Source organism: Mustelus asterias, chromosome 5 (assembly GCF_964213995.1).
Source record: "Mustelus asterias chromosome 5, sMusAst1.hap1.1, whole genome shotgun sequence".
Classification (NCBI taxonomy): Eukaryota; Metazoa; Chordata; class Chondrichthyes; order Carcharhiniformes; family Triakidae; genus Mustelus; species Mustelus asterias.
This window is the reverse complement of record NC_135805.1, coordinates 79,567,056-79,585,876: the sequence shown is the minus strand read 5'-3', so window position 1 is coordinate 79,585,876 and position 18,821 is coordinate 79,567,056. Positions and strand designations below refer to the sequence as shown.

At 41.1% G+C, this 18,821-nt stretch overlaps 1 protein-coding gene across 4 annotated transcripts in view; it reads right to left on the bottom strand.

Annotated features, from left to right (window-relative positions):
- Positions 1-18,821, bottom strand: part of cd2ap (CD2-associated protein) — a 234,441-nt gene that overhangs the window by 195,129 nt on the left and 20,491 nt on the right. The window contains exons 2-3 of one of the 4 annotated variants that reach the window (XM_078212883.1): positions 14,219-14,320; positions 3,863-3,942 (exon numbers count right to left, since the gene is read on the bottom strand). In XM_078212883.1, the coding sequence (XP_078069009.1) occupies positions 3,863-3,910 (48 nt within the window). In that variant the 5' untranslated portion in view covers positions 3,911-3,942; positions 14,219-14,320. Of the gene's footprint in view, positions 1-3,781; positions 3,943-14,218; positions 14,321-18,821 lie in introns of all 4 variants that reach the window. The other 3 variants (XM_078212881.1, XM_078212880.1, XM_078212882.1) reach the window with 3 other exon arrangements.

Below are 18,821 nucleotides of genomic sequence, written 5' to 3'. Positions count from 1 at the left end.
CAATGCACAAGGAGGCCATTCGACCCATCAAGCCTGCACTGACTACAATTCCACCCAGGCCCTATCCCCTTTAACCTATCTATTTACCCTGCTAGTCCCCCTGACATTAAAGGGCAATTTAGCATGGCCGATCCACCTAACCCGCACATCTTTCGACTGTGGGAGGAAACTGGAGCACCCAGAGGAAACCCACGCAGACATGGGGAGAACATGCAAACTCTACAGAGACAGTGACCTGAGTCAAGAATTGAACCCGAGTCCCTGGCACTGTGAGGCAGCAGTGCTAACCAATATGCCACCATGGTGGATGAAGAATCAAGAATATGGTGTTATGGCCATAGCAGAGGTTAATGCTTGAACAAACCAAATCCCAGAGGGAAAGTTGACTTACGGGCCATACCCATTTCTTTGTATGTTGAAAATGAGAAGAAAAAACACAGCCAGCAGCAAAAGAAAAATCAAAAACACTTTTGGGATTTTAAAATTGAAAAGCATAAAATGTAGTAACAAAAACTTAAGCACACAAAATTAGAGTTTAAAAATCTTACAAAATATAGCAAATGTGTTAAATGAACATCTGTGATTATGGGTGACTTTCCCAATCTGTATGCAGATTGGGAGAGTCAAATTAGTCATAGTACAATCGAAGAGGAATTTCTGGAGTGCATATGGGTTGATTTTCTGGAGAAATACGTTTAGGAACCAACAAGGGAGCAGGCCATCTTGAACTGGGTGTTGTGCAATGAGAAAGGATTAGTTGGCAATCTAGTTGTGAGAGAACCCTTGGGGACGAGTGACCATAATGTGGAAGAATTCTTTGTCAAGGTGGATAGTGATGTGTAGTTGATTTTGAGACCAGGGTCCTGAATCTCAATAAAGGTCACTATGATGGTATGAGGCATGAATTGGCCATGATGGACTGAGAAACATTACTGAAAGGAAAGACAGTGGACAGGCAGTGGCAGGCATTTAACGAACAAATAGGTGAACTCCAGAAGTTGTTTATTCCCCTGTTTCGCGCAAGAGTTGCAAGGGAATTGTGGCCAAGCCATGCTTACAAGGGAAATTACAGATGGTATCATATTCAAGGAAGAAGCATACAAATTAGCAAGAAAAAGCAAAAAGCCTGATGATTGGGAGCAGTTTAAAATTCAGCAAAGAAGGAACAAGGGATTTTTTAAGAAGGGAAAAATAGCGTATGAAAGTGAGCTAGCGGGAAACATAAAAACTGACTGTAAAAGTTTCTATTGTTATGCAAAGAGAAAAAGAGTGACAAAAATGAATGTGGGCCCCATAGAGTCAGAAATGGGAGAATTCATACTGGGGGTATGAAGAAATAAGATTGAGAAATTAAATTTGTACTTTGCTTCAGTCTTCACAAAGGAAGACATGAATAATGTACCAGAAGTGCTGAGATAAATGTATGCAAGTCCCCTATTCAAAAAGGGGGTAGAGAGAAAACAGGGGACTATAGACCAGTGAGCCTAACGTCGGTACTGGGAAAGTTGCTTGAGACTATTATCAAGGATTTCATAACTTAGCATTTGGAAGGCAGATAATCAGACAAAGTCAGCTTGGATTGACAAAAGAGAAATCATGCTTGACGAATCTACTGGAATTCTTTGAGGATTTAACCTGTCGAGTTGACTGAGGAAAACCAGTGAATGTGGTTCATTTAGAATTTCAGAAGGCTTGCAACAAGATCTCACATAACAGACTAAGTGAAGAGTTGGCATAAATGGGTCTTTTTCTGATTGGCTGTCAGTGAATAGTGGGGTTCCACAGGGTCTGTGCTAGGACCCCAACTGTTCAGATTATATATTAATGATTTGACAGAGGGCACTGAATGTATTATCTCCAAATTTGCAGGTGATACAAAGTTGAGTGGGAGGGTGAGCTGTGAGGAGGATGCAGAGATTTCTTCAGTGTGATTTGGACACGATGAGTGCTTGGGCATATGCATGGCAAATGCAGTATAATGTGGATAAATGTGAGGTTATCCACTTTAGTAGCAATAGTAGAAAAACAGATTACTTGAATTGGTGTAAATTCAGAGAGGTGGATACTCAACAAGACCTTCGACTCCTCGTGCATCAGTCGCTGAAAGTAGGCATGTAGGTACAGCAGGCAGCAAAGAAGGCAAATAGTATGTTGGCTTTCATAGCGAGGGGATTTGAGTATAGGAATAGGAATGTTTTGCTGCAATTGTATAGGGTGTTAGTGAGGCCATACCTGAAGTATTGTGTGCAGTTTTGGTACCCTTATCTGAGGAAGGATGTCCTTGCTATAGAAGGAGCACAGATGGGTTTACCAGGCTGATTCCTGGAATGGCAGATGTGTCATATGAGGAGAGCCCAAGTCAGTTAGGGTTGTATTCATATTCACTGGAGTTTAGAAGAGTGAGAGGGGATCTCAGAAACTTATAAAATTCTAACAGGGTTAGATAGGGTAGATTCAGAAAGAATGCTCCCAATGGTGGGGAGTCCAGAACAAGAGGTCATAGTTTAAGAATAAGAGGTAAACCTTTGAGAACTGAGGTGAGGAGGAATTTCTTCACCCAGAGGGTGGTGAATATGTGGAATTCACTACCACCAAATGTAGTCGAGGCCAAAACATTGTCTGATTTCAAAAAGAAATTAGATATAGCTCTTGGGGCTAAAGGAGGATAATGGGGGGATCATGATATTGAATTTGATAATCAGCTGTGATCAAAGTGAATGGTGAAGCAGGCTTGAAGGGCCGAATGGCCTACTCCTGCTTCGAGTTTCTATGTTTCTATTCCCCACAAAAGACTCCCTACTTGATCAGGCCCACAATTAAACACTATTCAAGCAGCTTAAATATCCAGTAATATTACCAAAGCTAAAACTGCTTTTGCTTTGGTAAAGATATATCACATGACCTCTCAAACACATTTCCACTCTGCTGTGGAAATCCAAAAACCTTCAGAAACATGACTGCTTGTCGCAGCCCAAGACTTTTCTGGCTTAGCTCTGAGCTGTTTCTAGGAGAGCGTCCTCACATAGGCAACACCAAATCAGCTCAACACCCCTTCTTGCATATTATTTTTCCCTTTCATCTTTGAATCTGTTGTTTGCAGCACTCGTTTGAACTTAAACTTCTCTAAAATATAATAAATATTGCTCCCACTTTTTGGATCAAATAAAATTTATTAACCTTCCTTTCTTTACTTGGGTAACTTTTGCAACCTGTAAAAGCTTTTTGCTCACCTCTGAAATTCAACAGCTTCAAAAACTATGTCCGTCTCTATTTCTTGATGCAAATTTCTGAACTTCATTGATATACTTATAAAACCACTTGACCATAGCTTCGGTACAAATGCATGTATTTAGCATTCGTTTTATCCATCAAAGCATCCAGACAAATCAATCAATCTCACATATACACACGCCCAGACATTCATTCTGATAATGGCAAAATGCAAATTACATTTGAGGCATGTTATTCAGGAGCACAATGTAAACTGAAGTAACACCATCACTATAACTTTCAAGCATATTACATAGCTCACACAACAATGAGTTTTCATAAGCTGTTTGCTGACACACACAATCGTTACCAAAATCATCATAGAAACAAACTAGAGGAAAACATCTGTCCTTTCAAACTTGGTGCAAGTGGTTCATGTTATTGGTTATTAGTATGCTATTAAAACTGCTGGACAAAGTCTATAAAAATACGTTCATGCAGTTGTATTCTTTTTCATAAACCAAGAAAAAAAACACAATAGATTTGCCACAGCATTATTTTCCTTACTCACTTTGACAAAATTATCAGGGAATAATCCCCTCTGTCCATTTAACTCTCCTTCACACCACCCTTCTTCTTCAAGTTTTCTTACATTCTTGATGAGATCGCCAACCTTGAGTGTAAGTTCATCCTCGTGCATAGCTTCATAATCATATTCCACAGTAACCTCCACTGGAAAAACAAAAATACAGTTAGTCAAATTGGAAATAAGCTTTCCTATTTAGAAGTCTCTTATGAAAATGAGAAAGTTAACAGGTGGGAGAGGTGGGGGCAGAATGGTTGGGGGGGGGGGGGGGGGGGAGAGGAGGGGGGGGCACGGGTAAAGGGTATAAAAAGTACTGTTTAGTAGCTGTTAATACAAAATTCTCAAATAGCTAATGCATTATAATTCTTAAGTAAATACACTCAGTGTGCAATCTACACCACTCCTCTACAGGGTGATGAATCACTGTCTTCCATGCTATCTCAAAGTACTGCACCGGAATATGTGAGGCCCTGCCAACAGCTTATTCAATCATGGGAGCAGAGGGAGAAATGACTAAATATAGCTCAATGCCAAGTCGAACTCTGCCCTCAACTAATGCCCATACATTATAGCACAAATTAACCAAAGTAATCAGCAGCATTACTGCCTCATAAAAGCTTCATACCATATGCTTGATACCATATGTAGACCACACCCCAAGTACTCAGTTGAAGTCAGCAAACTGAGAATCAGCTAGCAAGTGTACTTGGAATTTCTCAGATCATTATGATTGTGATACTCCAGGTGGGGCATTTTCACACAGATGACCATCAATTGGGTGCTCAGATTTTAAATGTGGTGCAGTATCCATTGTGAATGGCAACTTTCAGCTGCTTTCACAAGTAATTCAGACAGGAAAACATCCACAGTGGTTAACTGATTTTATTTCTTGCTTTCTTTCAGTTGTAACTACAAGCCACTTAGCCTGTGACCTTGTGACCATTCCCACAGCACATGGAACTCCAGTGGAACACAGTGTACCAGCACACATAAGGGCGAATTTAACACATCTCAGTTAACTGTCAGAACCGATAAAATTATTACATTTATTCTGTGGGGCGTCACAAGAGCAAAACTACGGCTACAGTAGCAAAAATATGGATATGGATTTAGTCAGTCTCTGTTTCAAATTTATACTCTCAAAGCTGGTCACCTTTACATCATTCTAAAATAGAGCTGGAAAAGTAATATTGTAAACCACTTATCCACTTCTCGCTGCAGCACACCAAGTCATGGAGTCATAGAGGTCTACAACACCCAAAAGGACCTTCAAGCTCATTGTGTCTGTAGCAGTCCATTCTAATCCCATTTTCCAGCATTTAGCCCGTAGCCTTGTATGCCTTGGCATCGCAAGTGCCCATCTAAATACTTCAAGGTTATGAGAGTCTCTGCCTCCACTACCCTTTCAGGCAGTTGTTCCAGACTCCCACCACCCTCCTGGTAAAAACCATTTTCCTCACATGCTCTCTAAACTTCCTGCCTCTTACCTTAAATCTATGCCCCCTAGTCATTAACCCCACCACCAAGGAGAAAAGTTTATTCCTATCTGGTCTATGCCCCTCATAATCTTATACATATCAATCATGTTCACCCCTGATTCTCCACTGCTCCAAGGAATACAACCCCAGTCTATCCAATCTCTCTTAATAACCAAAACTCTCCAGCCCTGATACATCTCCTATGTGCCCTTTCCAGTGCTATAACATCCCTCCTATAATGTGGATTCCAGAACTGCACAGAATACTCCAGCTTTAGCCTAAACAACATTTTATAAAGATTCCAGCATAACCTCCCTGCTCTTAAACTCATTGTTTTGGCTAATAAAGGCAAGTATACCATACACAACAAGAACAGAAAATGCTGTAAAGTCTCAGCAGGTCAGACATCATCTGTGGAGAGAGAACCGAGCTACCATTGGGAGTCTGGATGACTCTTTGTCAAAGCTAAAAGACAATTGGAAGTAGGATAAGATTTATACTGTTCTGATTGTGGGAGCTGAATCGAGGAAAGAGAGAGATTGACAAAGATGTAATGGACAAAAAGACAAAGTGAATGTAAATGGTAGTGATCAGGGCTAAGAGGGTGCTGATAGTGGCACAGTAAGAGATCAGAATGCGTTAATTGCATAACAAAGGGAAGCAGTATGTCAAAGGACAACCAGAAACAGTTAACAGATGGCCCCAGTAGGTAGGGTGTAGTGGGGGGAAACTTGCTGATCAACCCTCCTACATTCAAGTCTGAATCATTTATATAAACCACAAACAGCAAGGGCCCCAACACTGATCCCTGTGGGACCCCACTGGACACAGGCTTCTCATCAGAAAAACATCCTCAAAATTCACCCTCTGCTTCTTGCCACAACCAATTCTGGTCCCAATTTGCCAAATTTCCTTGGATCCCATGGGCTCTTACCTCAGTCTCCCATGAGGGACCTTACCAAAAGCCTTATTGAAGTCCAAGATGACTTCATCAAATGCATTGCCCTTATCTACTCACCTGTTCACCTCTTCAAAAATTCAATCAAGTTGGTCAGACATGACCTCCCCTTAACAAAATGCTGCTGACTGTTCTTGATTAACCCCTGCCTCTTCAAATGTAGATTAATTCCGTGACTCAGAATTGCTTCCAATAGTTTCCCCAGCACTGAGGTTAGACTGGCTGGCCTGTAGTTTCATGGTTTATCCCTTCTTGAATAATGGCATCACACTGGCTATCCTCCAGTCCTCCAGCACCTCCCCTGTGGCCTGAGAGAAAATGAAAATTGCCAGTGCCCTATTTCCTCTGTTGCCTCACTCAACAGCATGGGATACATTTCATCTGGCCCTGGAGATGTATCTACCTTTAAGTCTGCCAGACCACTCAGCACATCCTCTCTATGATAATTTATTTAATTGTATCAGAGTCCTTCTCCCCGATTTCTATACCCACATCATCACTCTCACTGGTGAATACCAACACAAAATATTCATTTTGAATCCTACCTACGTCCACCAACTCCACACAAATTATCACTGTGGCCCTTAATGGGCTCTACTCTTTCCCTGGGCAAGTTGAAATCCCCCACTATCACTACCATATTACTTGTCTGAAATTTGCCTCCATATCTGCTCTTCTATTTCTCTCAGACTATTAGGGTACGTATAGAACATTCCCAGCAATATGACTGCTCCTTTTTGGTTTTTAATTTCTATCCATATGGCTTCATTTGAAGAGCCTTCGAAGATGGCATCCCTCCTTATCGCTATAATTGATTCCGTGACGCCCCCTCCTCTTTTACCTCCTTCCCTGTCTTGCCTGAAGATCCTATATCCCAAAATATTTGAGCTGCCAATCCTTCCCCTCTCCCAACCATGTCTCAGAGACAGCAATTACATCATACCTCCATGCATGAATTTGTGCCCTTAACTTATCTGCCCTGTTCATCATATTCCTTGCATTAAAATAAATACCATCCAATCTTGTCAAACTCCCTTGTGCCTTAACTTGCTGATAACCTCTATGCCTTCCTCACACACTTGCCGTCTCTTCAAATTTTGCTTGTGCATCTCCCCCTGATGAACATTCTCTCAGGATCCCACCCTCTGGCCAAGTTAGCTTCAAGCTTCTCCAATAGCACAAGCAAACCTCCCTGCAAGGATGCTGGTCCCATTCTGGTTCAAGTGCAACCATACACTTTGTACAGGTCTCACCATCCCCTAAAACAGTCCCAAAGTCCCAGAAATCTAAAACCCTCACTTCTGCACCATCTCTCCAGCCACATATTCATTTGGACTAATTTCCTATTCTATTTCTCCTATTTGTATACTCACTGGCATGTCGCACAGGGAGTAATCCAGAGGTTACTACCAACTAGGTCCATTTTTTAGTCTACTTCCTCACTTCCTGAATTCGGCTTGCAAGATATCATCCCTTTCTACTGATATCGGTGGTATCAACATGGACCATAATCTCGGTCAGTTTGTCCTACCCCTTCAGAGTGCCCTGCAGTCTTTCAGTAGCATCCCTGGCATTGACACCAGGGAGGCAACATACCATCCAGAAGTTCCTTTTGAGGCTGCATAAAGGCCTATCTGTTCCCTTTACAATTGAATTCCCTACCACTAAAACCCTGCCTTTCTTCCTCCTCCTCCACTCTACTGCAGCAGACTCACCCATGGTGCCATAAAGTTGGCTGCCACTGCTTTCCCCTGCACAGTGATCTCCCCAAACAGTATCCAAAATGATATATCTGTTAGGAGAATGGCCACAGGGGGCCCCAACACCAACTGCCTTCCTCTACTCTGCCTCGTGGTCACTCATGCCCTTTCTGCCCGTTCAGTCTTCACCTAGTGTGACCAACTCACTGAACGTGCTATCCACATGTTGTTCAGCATCATGGAGGCTCCACAGCGAATCCATCCTCGGCCCCAGCTGTGAAATGCGGTTAGTGAGTAGCTTCAGTTGGACACGCTCCTGCCCACGTGGACACTGGGGAAACTGAAGCTTCCAGGATTTGCCACATAGCACAAGAGGAACATATCACGGATGTGAGTCCTCCTGCTGTGACAACCCTTAAACCCCTTATTTTCTCCCTTTAACAAAAAATATGCTTATGTAAGATTACCAACAACTTACCTCTGTTATGCTAACTTTACTTTCCTTCCCCTACTTTGTTACTTACATTACTTTATTACAATAACCCCGACTTCACCTATTTGTGTTGTTTCTCAGTTAATCCCTTCTTCCAAAAAGAAACCTCTCCCCCCCAGTTCACCCAACTCCTACACTTACCAAACTGCCACACTCTTTACTCATTGCACTCTCTTTAGTTTTTGTTTAACTTCCGCCTGGTCTTAAGTTCTTTATCTAAAGTACATCTCCTATTTACATTTAATCTAAAAGCAAATTAGAACATGTAATTCAAATTAGGAGTTACTTACCAACCAATAAACTTTTGGTTTTCCAGTAATGTCACACTGTTTTTTCGCTGTTTATGGCGAGTTCCTCCCCAGCACACCTTCCCCCACTGCTTTAACTCACTCCTCTGCATTTCTCTGCACTGTTTCCCACTCTGAAGCCACTCCCCTTAACCCCGCTGTATGAACTCACTTCTCTGCCTCTCTTCAGTATCGTTTTGCAATATGTGAAAGAAAGGCTCATTCGATTTAGGTTCGATTACAAATACTGACAAAGTGAGTTCACTGAAAGTCAGGCTAGGTGTGGGATGCTCGTGTATTTCTCCTCCTCATGTTGGTAAAACAATTCTAAATGCCATGATGTCGAGCACTGCAGTGCCCATTCAGTTCAGAATTTCACATTTAGATAATTGAGGGAAAGAATACTTTTTATCATTCCAAATAGCTTAATTTGCAACATTTATACCAACAAACAAGAGCATGACTCAGCCCATATTTGCAATTATAATCAAGCAACCAATAAATAGCATTATCACTAAAGTGGCTACAACAATTTTCCTACCAATTAATTTCCACGGATTAATGCTTGATTTGCCAAGACCAAAACTTTAACTGTCCTCTATGTACAATAAACTGCCTTCACACTGGTGTTCACTTAGGTCAGACTGCAGCATCCTGCTAGCTCCCATCTTTGAAACCATTAAATCCAGTTCTCAGCAAAAGAGTCTGCTGCTGAAATAGGGATTTTGGAACGTAAACGCTGGAGCTAACTCAGAAATCTTGAACACCAGAAAATCCGATCAGACCTCAACAAGCACCAACATCAAAAAGATAGTACTATAGAACTCCAAGAGGGAGCCAGGTGACAGCATTTTTCTGAAGACCTCCTAAACCTAACAGCCTACAGCAAAAGGAGAAGCCAAAGGATCATAGATTACTGTGCCTTTTTCCTCAGTTTTTTTTTTGAGGGGTGGGGAGAAGCAAGTCCACATGGGTTGGTGACAGCTGCCTCCCCAGACTTTGCAAATAGGTTTGTGGAATCCTCACAAGCCAGTGAGCAGCCACAAACATTCAGGTTGTCATCAGAGAGGTCAAGCAGAAGCATGTTTCGCATAGTCTGCACTGCCTCTATTTATATTGTTACTTTACCTGAAGTTTAATTGAAGTGGACCATGGAACCTAGCAGAGGTTCCACATAATAGAAGAAAGGACAAAGACAAGAGAACAGTGTGATCATTAAATAACCAGGAACATTTTTCTTTTCAGCACAGAAGACATGCTTGAAGGAACCACGCTGCTTCATTTACATGACACATCATTCATTTCACGAAGATGGAAGGTGAAACAGAACCTGATGCAATATTGAGGTTCCAAAACATGGGTTAAACATTCATTATCAGCCATGCTTAAATTGACGGTGAAATTTGGGCACTATGTCCCTACCTGGCATATACTATGTAATAAGACATAAAACAAACATTGTAAAATACAACCACTTTGTCACTGTCAAAAATCAAATGTACAGCAATGTATGCCGGCTGGGTACACCAGGGACACAAGTCGTGCAGCTCAATTCAACAGTCAAGATGAGCAACACATGAAAAAAACTCCAGAAAAGTCAACAGGTAATGAATTTGAGAGTCAAATTGTGTAGCGTTTATTGTAAGGAACTGTTTTTACTGTTTACATTTTACAGGCTCCATCACATGGCATTCTGCAACTAACCTTAATTATAGATGTATGACAATTTTTAAAAGCAATTGTTTTGTAAATGTAATGAAATATATTGTCATTGATGGAATGGAAACTTCATAAAAAGGATCTACTATTTATCATGTGAAGACAATGTATTACTTTTGCTTTCACCTTGTCCAAAATTCCTGCCTTGGAAACCCACTTAGATAATGAAATTTCTAATCAAATCCACTTGTGAAGTCTAGTTAAGTTTTGGGCAGACAAGGACAGGGAAAGAAGAGTTGAAACCGCAATCTGATTATCCACAATCTTCTCAAATGGGAAAACCGGCTCGAAAGGCTGAATGGCTTACTGCTGCTCCCACGACCTATGTCATCGGATAGAAAGATAGAGAATTGGAGTAGGACATTCAGCCCTTTGAGGCTGCTCTGCTACTCAGAGGATCAGCCATGATCATATTACCCCAACGACATACTCCTGCGTCCTTCACATAACCCTTGAAGCCTTTAAAGTCTCAAAATCTATTTCTTTCTTAAATATATTCAGTGACTTAGCCTCTGCAGACTTCTGTGAAAGAGAATTCCACTCCATCACCAAGTGAAGAAACTTCTCCTCATCTCAGTTTAAATGGCTTGCCCCACACTGTGATCCCTTGTTCAGGATCACCCAGCCAGAGGAAACATCATCCCTACATCCAGTCTGTCCAGCCCTGTCAGAATTTTATATATTTCAATCATAGCCCCTCTCATTCTCCTAAATTCCAGTGAATATAGGCCTGGTTGACCCAAACTGTCCTCAAAGAATAATCCTGCCATCCCAGGAAACAGTCTGGTGAACATTCACTGCACTCCCTCAATGGCAAATATATCTTTTCTGAGGTAAGGAGACTAAAACTGCACACAACATTCCAGGTGGTGCCTCACTCTGTCCTTTTGCAGTTGCAGCAAAACATTCTTGCTCCTGTACTCTCATCCTCTGACAATGAAGGCGAACATACCATTTGCCTAAATTGCCTGCTGCACCTGTATACTTGCTTTTGGTGACTGATGTACAAGGACACCCAGGTCTCTTTGCACATCAACATTTCCTAATCTATCATTTAAGTAGTCCTCTGTCATTCTGTTTTTCCTGTTGAAATGGATAACTTCAGACAAATGTTATATTTCATCTGCTGTGTATTTGCCCACTCTCTCAACTTGGAAGTCTCTTGACATCCTCAGCATCTCTCTCAATCGCACCAAGTTTCACGTCATCAGCAAACCTGGAAATATTATGTTCCCTCATCCAAATTATTGATGCATATTGCAAATAGCTGGGGCCCTGTGGGATCCCACTCGTCACCACCACCTACCACTTCGAAAAAGACGCATTCATTCCGACTGTTTTCTGTCTGCTAACCAATTCCCAATCCATGTCAATATATTAGCCCAATCCTATGTGCTTTAAATTTGCAAACCAAACCCTTATGTAGGATTTTATCAAAAGCCTTCTGCAAATTCAAATACAGTACATCCACTGGTTCTGCGTAATCTATTCTGCCAGTGATGTTCTCAAACCAGCTCCAGTAGGCTTGTAAAACATGATTTCCCTTTCATAAATCCATGTTGACTTTGTCTAATCCCATTGATATTTTCTGTGTCCTGTAATCACATCCTTTATGATATATTTTCCCTACTAACTAGTTTGTAATTTCCTATTTTCCCTCTCCCTCTTTTTTTTTTAAGTAGTGGGATAAGATTTCCCACTCTCCAATCTGCTAAGACTGTTCCAGAATCAGCAGCATTCTGGAAGATGAAAACCAACGCATTCACTATGTTCATGGTTACCTGCTTTAGTACTCTGTGGGAAGATCATCAGGGTCTGGGCATTTATCTGCCTTCAGTCCCACTAATTTCTCCAGCACTATTTTTTTTAAACTAATACTAATTTCCTTCAAATTCTTCTTCTCAGTAGACCTTTAGCTCCTGAACATTTGAGTACTTATTTGTGTCTTCTTCCATGAAGACAGAACTAAAACAATTGGTTAATTAGTCAATTTCTTTATTCTATCATAAAATCCTGTTTCAAACGAATGGTCATATATTTGATTTCACTGATCCTTTTTCTTTTTGCACATATATAGAATCCTTTACAGTCCGCTTTTATGTTCCTTGCAAGTTTACTCTCATACTCTATTTTTCCCCTTTTAACCAATCTCTGTCCTCCCTTGACGAACTGCTTCCAAATCCTCAGGTTTGCTACTTTTTCTAGCAACTTTATCTGACTCCTCTCTCGATTGGATACCAGCGTTAATCTCTTTTGTTCGCCATGTTTGGGTTGCTTTCCCAGTTGTATTTTTGTGCCAGAAAGGAATGTCTAACTGTTGCAATGCATACATTCTTTCCTTAAATGTTAGCTATTATCTAGCTATCATCATGCCTTTTAATAAAGTTACCCAATCTACCTTAGCTCCTCTAAACTTTGCAGTTTCCTTGGTTTAGACTAACGGCCCTAGTTTTGGATTGGATTACTTCATTTTCCATCTTGATGGAGAATTGTATCATATTATGGTCACTGTTTCCTAAAGGACCCCGCACAACATGATTAACTGACCCCTTCTCATTGCACAATACCAAATCTAGGATAGATTGTTCCCTAGTTGTGTCCTGCAGCCATGTTTCTGTAATTGCATTCATACTGTACTTCTGTATACCGTTTTGTGTTTACTCATCTACCTCATTGTAAATGCTCTTTGTATTCAGATACAGTGCCTTTGGACTTGTCTTTTTAACATTTTTACACATCTTATTTCGTACAATTGTCCTGTTTGCTGCTGGCCCATTTCCATAGAATCCCGAACATGCAGAAAGAGACCATTCAGCCCCCGAAGTCTGCACTGACACACCGAAAGACCATTAACCCAGATCCACCCCACTGTCCAATCCCATAACCTCACACATTCCTCTGCCTTCCACTTTTGCTTTCTACTTTTCCATTTCTGTCTTTGTTTCCCTCTCTTGCATCTCCCTGCTCAGGTTCTCGTCCCCCAGCACTCTAGTTTAAATCTTCCCCCACTGCACTAGCCAATACCCCTACAAGGGTATTCGTCTCAGCCCTGCTGAAGTGCAACCCATCCAGTTTGTAGAGGTTCCATCTTCCCCGAAATCAGTCCCAATGCCTCAGGAAATTAAATCTTTCCCTCCTACACCATCTCCCCAGCTGCACTATAGTTAAGAAAGGACACCAATGCCTCTACTTTCTCAGAAGACAAAGGAAATTTGGCATGTCACATACAACTCTCACCAGCTTTTACAGATGCACCATAGAAAACCTTATTTCTGGTTGTATCACAGCTTGGTATGGGTCCTGCTCTGTCCAAAACCGCAAGGAACTACAAAAGATTGTGAATGTAGCCCAATCCATCACGCAAACCAGCCTCCCATCCATGGACTCCGTCTACACTTCCTGCTGCCTCGGCAAAGCAGCCAGCATAATTAAGGACCCCATGCATCCTGGACATTCTTCCGTCGGGAAAAAGATACAAAAGTCTGAGGTCACGTACCAACTGACTCAAGAACAGCTTCTTCCCTGCTGCTATCAGACTTTTGAATGGACTTACGTTGCATTAAGTTGATCTTTCGCTACACCCTAGCTATGTCTGTAACACTACATTCTGCACTCTCATTTCCTTCTCTATGAACGGTATGTTTTGTCTGTATAGCGTGCAAGAAACAATACTTTTCACTGTATGTTAATACTTGTGACAATAATAAATCAAATCAAATCCATCTGGTCTATTCTCCTATGTTGATCTCACTACACATAGCATGGTGAATAATCCTGCTACTATTACCTTCAAAATCCTGTTTGTTTCATTTAATCCAAGATGCTTCAAGACTCTCCATCAATTAGTTGCGGCAGATATTTCTCAGAACACAAGCTGTAGTGCTACCACCTTGGCTGTGACCTAAATCCACAAAGATTGCTTTATTATAAGTGATTGAACCACTGAAGAAGATATGTAAATATATTTCACCATCAATAAGCGTTGTATTGGGTGGTTCGCAATTCATTTATTCAACATCCAAAGCATTAAGGCAACCTTTGACAGTGACAATGCTTGCATGCCATTGACAAAACAAAAGTAGGTACAGAATATTTAAATACAAAATGGGCAGAGTTAATAATCTTCAGGGACCTCTTTTGTGTATTTTTCTGTGCAACGTCATTGTGGCATTAGATTCCACTACAACATTGGAACTTCAACTTAATTTGCATCAACTACATTTATCACTGCAGCATGGTCAAAGGTAAGTTTTGTCAATTAAGGACACAAATAGACATGACAGAATATTATGAACTGATGCATGAACTTAGCTTTCTACTTTTCAGTTTAGTACAGCACAACAATTCGGAATGCAGTCCTCCACACAATTACTGGAAATTTGGCTTGCTGCTCTCTATCCTTGCCTGGGTTGATGCAAAAGATCCTATGGCTACTTCAAATAATAGGGGGAGATATCTCCCTGGTCAATATTTATCCCTCAATCAGTATGACAAAATAGATTATACGGTCATTATCTATTGTTGTTTGTAGGAGCTCGCTGTGCACATATTGGCCACTGTGATCTTTGTACTACAAACGTGACTACACTTCAAAAAAATAATTTTTTGGTTGTAAAGAATCCCGAGACATCCAGTGGCCGTGAAAAGCACTGTTTAAATGGAAAGTGTTTTTTTTTTGATGCACAAGTGACATGCCACCAGAAGCAAGTTCTGCAGCAGCATCTCGGAGGCAAACGTCACTTCAATCTTTGAGGCCTCAATCTGCCCAATCCCAGCCACTCTAACCACTCAACCTCTTGATGTTGAGATAGCAGCACATAGCAGTAAATGGTCAGATTCATGTGGAAAGAGTTTTAGGCACAGTGAAGTGGGACGAAGTGTCAACCTAACCAAATTAGGGCAATAAGGGACAGATAATAACATCTGGCAATATAAAAGCCAGCGATACTCACATCTAATTGATGATTTTTTTTAAAAATGCAGTTAAAATCTGTAAATGTGGACAGTTGTGGCAGATTGGGTGTTTGTGTATCATTTTCATGCAGTTCTTTCTCATTTAATGAACAAGAGTTGTAAGTGATGTTTTCAAAAGCAGATGGGAAATTAGTCAAATTATAGCTTTTTGAGACAAATGTAATGGGTCACACCACAAGGAGTGAAAGCCTTTCTACTGGTTTTGCAGATTTCCTGCCTAAATATGCCAAGTCAAAGAACTGAGATTATTGGTCTCTAATCACAACCATCTTCTTTTGAACTTGGTATGACTCCAGCCAGTGGAGAATTTTACCTCCGATTCCCATTGACTTAAATTTTATGAGGGATCTTTGATGTCACACTGTCAAATGCTGCCTTAACTTCGAGGGTAGTCACTCTCACCTCAAGCTCCTCTAAATCAGAGGCGGTTACTGCTACTGTCGTTCACCGGTAATTAGCAAGTGGCACTTTCATTGCCTGTATGGGCTGACATGAGGGGCCCATGGACAAGGCATATTAGGCAGGAAATCTGCAAAACCTGGTGCCAATAGAAAGGCTTTCACTCCTTGTGTGACCCATTACATTAGCCTCAAAAAGATAGAATTCATTTCATTTCCCATCTGCTTTGGAAAATATCACTTGTAAATCTTGATCATTAAATGGGAGAGAATTCCTCAATGTCCTAAACCTAACTGTCTTTAGCTTCTTCATCAATGGCCTTCTCTCCATCTTAAGTTCAGAAGTGGGAATGTTCATTGATAATTACATAGCATTCAATACCATTCATGACTCCTCAGATACTGAAGCCTCATATGCAGCAAGACCTGGACAGCATTGAAGCTTGGACTGATCAGTGACAAGTAACAAGTGCCAGGTAATGACCACCTCCAAGAGAGAATCTAATCATCTCCCCTTCACATTGCTGAATCCCACGCCATCAATATCCCAAGGCTTACCACTGACCAAAACTTAATTGGATCCATTTATGTTGGCTACAACCTCAAGTTACTGACCTCCTGACTCCCCTTAGCCTATGACAAGGCGCAAGTCAGCACTATGATGGTACACTCTTCACTTGCCTGGATGACTGTAGATGCAACAACACTCAAGAAGCTCGACAGCATTCAGGACAAAGCAGGTGCTTGATTGGTACCCCATCCACCACCTTAAATATCCCTCCACACCTGCGCACAATGGCAGCAGGTGTGTGCAACATGCAAAACCTCCGTTGATAGTACAGTGGAACCCTGATTTAACGCGACCCGATTTAGTGCAAATTCGGATATAACGCGATGAATCATTGGACCCCTTTTTTTTCCGCTCATGATTGGCAAATTTAGCGCAACCCCGCTTTTTTTGCAATAACATTTTATGGACCCCAACCATCGCGTTATAACGGGGCTGCACTGTACTTTCCAAAGTCACAGCCCCTACTGCCGAGAAAGTGGGCAGCAGATGCATGGGAACACCACCAGCTGCAATATACCCTCCACACTACACAACTCTAACTTGGAACTACATCGCTGTTCCTTCACTGTCATTGGGTCAAATTTCCAGAATTTCTTTCCAAACAGTACAGTGTGTGCACCAGAGTTCAAGGTGTTGGCTCATCACTGCCTTCAAGGAAATTAGCAATGAGAAACAAATGCTCATCCTGTCAGAAACACCCACATCCCATGAATGAATGAAAAGCAGGTCCAGTTTATGTGCATTACGTCTACATATGGAGATCACAAAGATAGAGTCAGGTATAGCTGTAGTGTTGTGTGGTCAAATACCCGAAGTAAGAAGTCTCACAACACCAGGTTAAAGACGCCAGACTCAGGACGCAGACCAGCTGTGAAACTCTGCCAAGCAGACGCGACAACGGAACTACGCCATCTACATGCACACCAAGAACAGGAAACTCGAAAAACTCGGCATCACCACCAACAGCAACCAAGCCTCCCCCAGTACCATAGTAGAAAACAGTACCACTGCAGGGAAGTCCATTGTCAAAAACTTTAACCTGGTGTTGTGAGACTTCTTACTGTGTCTACCCCAGTCCAATGCCGGCATCTCCACGTCAAATACCCTGCCAACATTTACTGTGGAGTGATGGATCAATGAGCAATGATTCATTTTTGAATCGGAAGATTGGTGGTTCAAGATCCACTACAGAGATTCAAGTACATAACTTGTGCTCAACTTCCAGTCAGTATTGAGGGAGTTCTGTACATTGAGGTGCAATGCTTCAGCTGAAAATTTGAATCATGGCCCAGTCCGCCCTCTTGGGATGAGGTAAAGATTCCCAATGAAAATTTAAAGAACTACATGAACATCCTAGAGCATCCTGGTTAGTATTCATTCCTCAACCAACATTACTGAAATGGATTATATGCTCATTAACCCACAGCTGAATGTGGGATCTTGCCATGTGTAAACTAGTAGATGCATTTTCCTAAATTATTATACTGACTGTAGTTCAAAGCACTTTATTGGCTATAAACTGAACACTTGAAAGATGCTGTATCAAATGAAAGTCCTTTCTTTTTCTTATTTTGAAAGCAACACATTTAAAACTGTGCCCCAAGGTAACCAGCACTGTGAAATCATAATCTGGCAATGAGTCAATGCTGGAAGGGAACATGGCTAAAGGAAATTGAGGAGGAAAAAGATGAGGAAGTTTTTTTTTGGCCCAATCAACTTTGGTTTTGGGGACTTTTTTCCCCCTAACACAATTCAAGGGACTATTTTGCTGCAATTACTCATTGCTTTGCTACTAAAGAGTGAATCACTAAGCAAACACAGAGGTACTGCAGAAAGAGATATTGCACAAGGATTCTTTTCACAGCAAGAGTTGCAGTATAGACATTGTTAAATTAAGTTGCATAACAATAAGATATTTCTTGCATTTATTAGACACTTAACTCACACAATCCCCATTCATATCTCCCATCTTCCAGAAGGAACATTGGTGGTAAGTACTTGCAAGATAAAGTCAATTATAAATGAGAAAATTGATTTATCCTTTGTGAAATAGATGAATAAATCATACATGATGCGTAAAAGTATAATTCAATCTAGTTCCCATTTGCCATCAAAATTATTGTGTAAGCACTACCATTTCTGAGCGCTTTGCTTCACTTTACAGTTCAGTATTTGCTTACTGACTTTTTCCAGCAAGGGAGAAAAGAGTACTTTCTTCCTCTTTATTTAAAAAAAAACCCTAGTTCAAGATTTTGGTTTATTTTCAAACCAAGGAGGAAGTCAAAATCCTGGCTTATAATATTGCCAATTAAATCTACCAGTTCCTTCCCCTTTATGCCAACACATTTTGCCCTACAACAGCTGAGCTCCTTAAAGTGAAAGTTACTCCAATATTCTATGCAACTTTTCTCTGGAATACACTAACAAATCCCATGGTCTCAACAGAG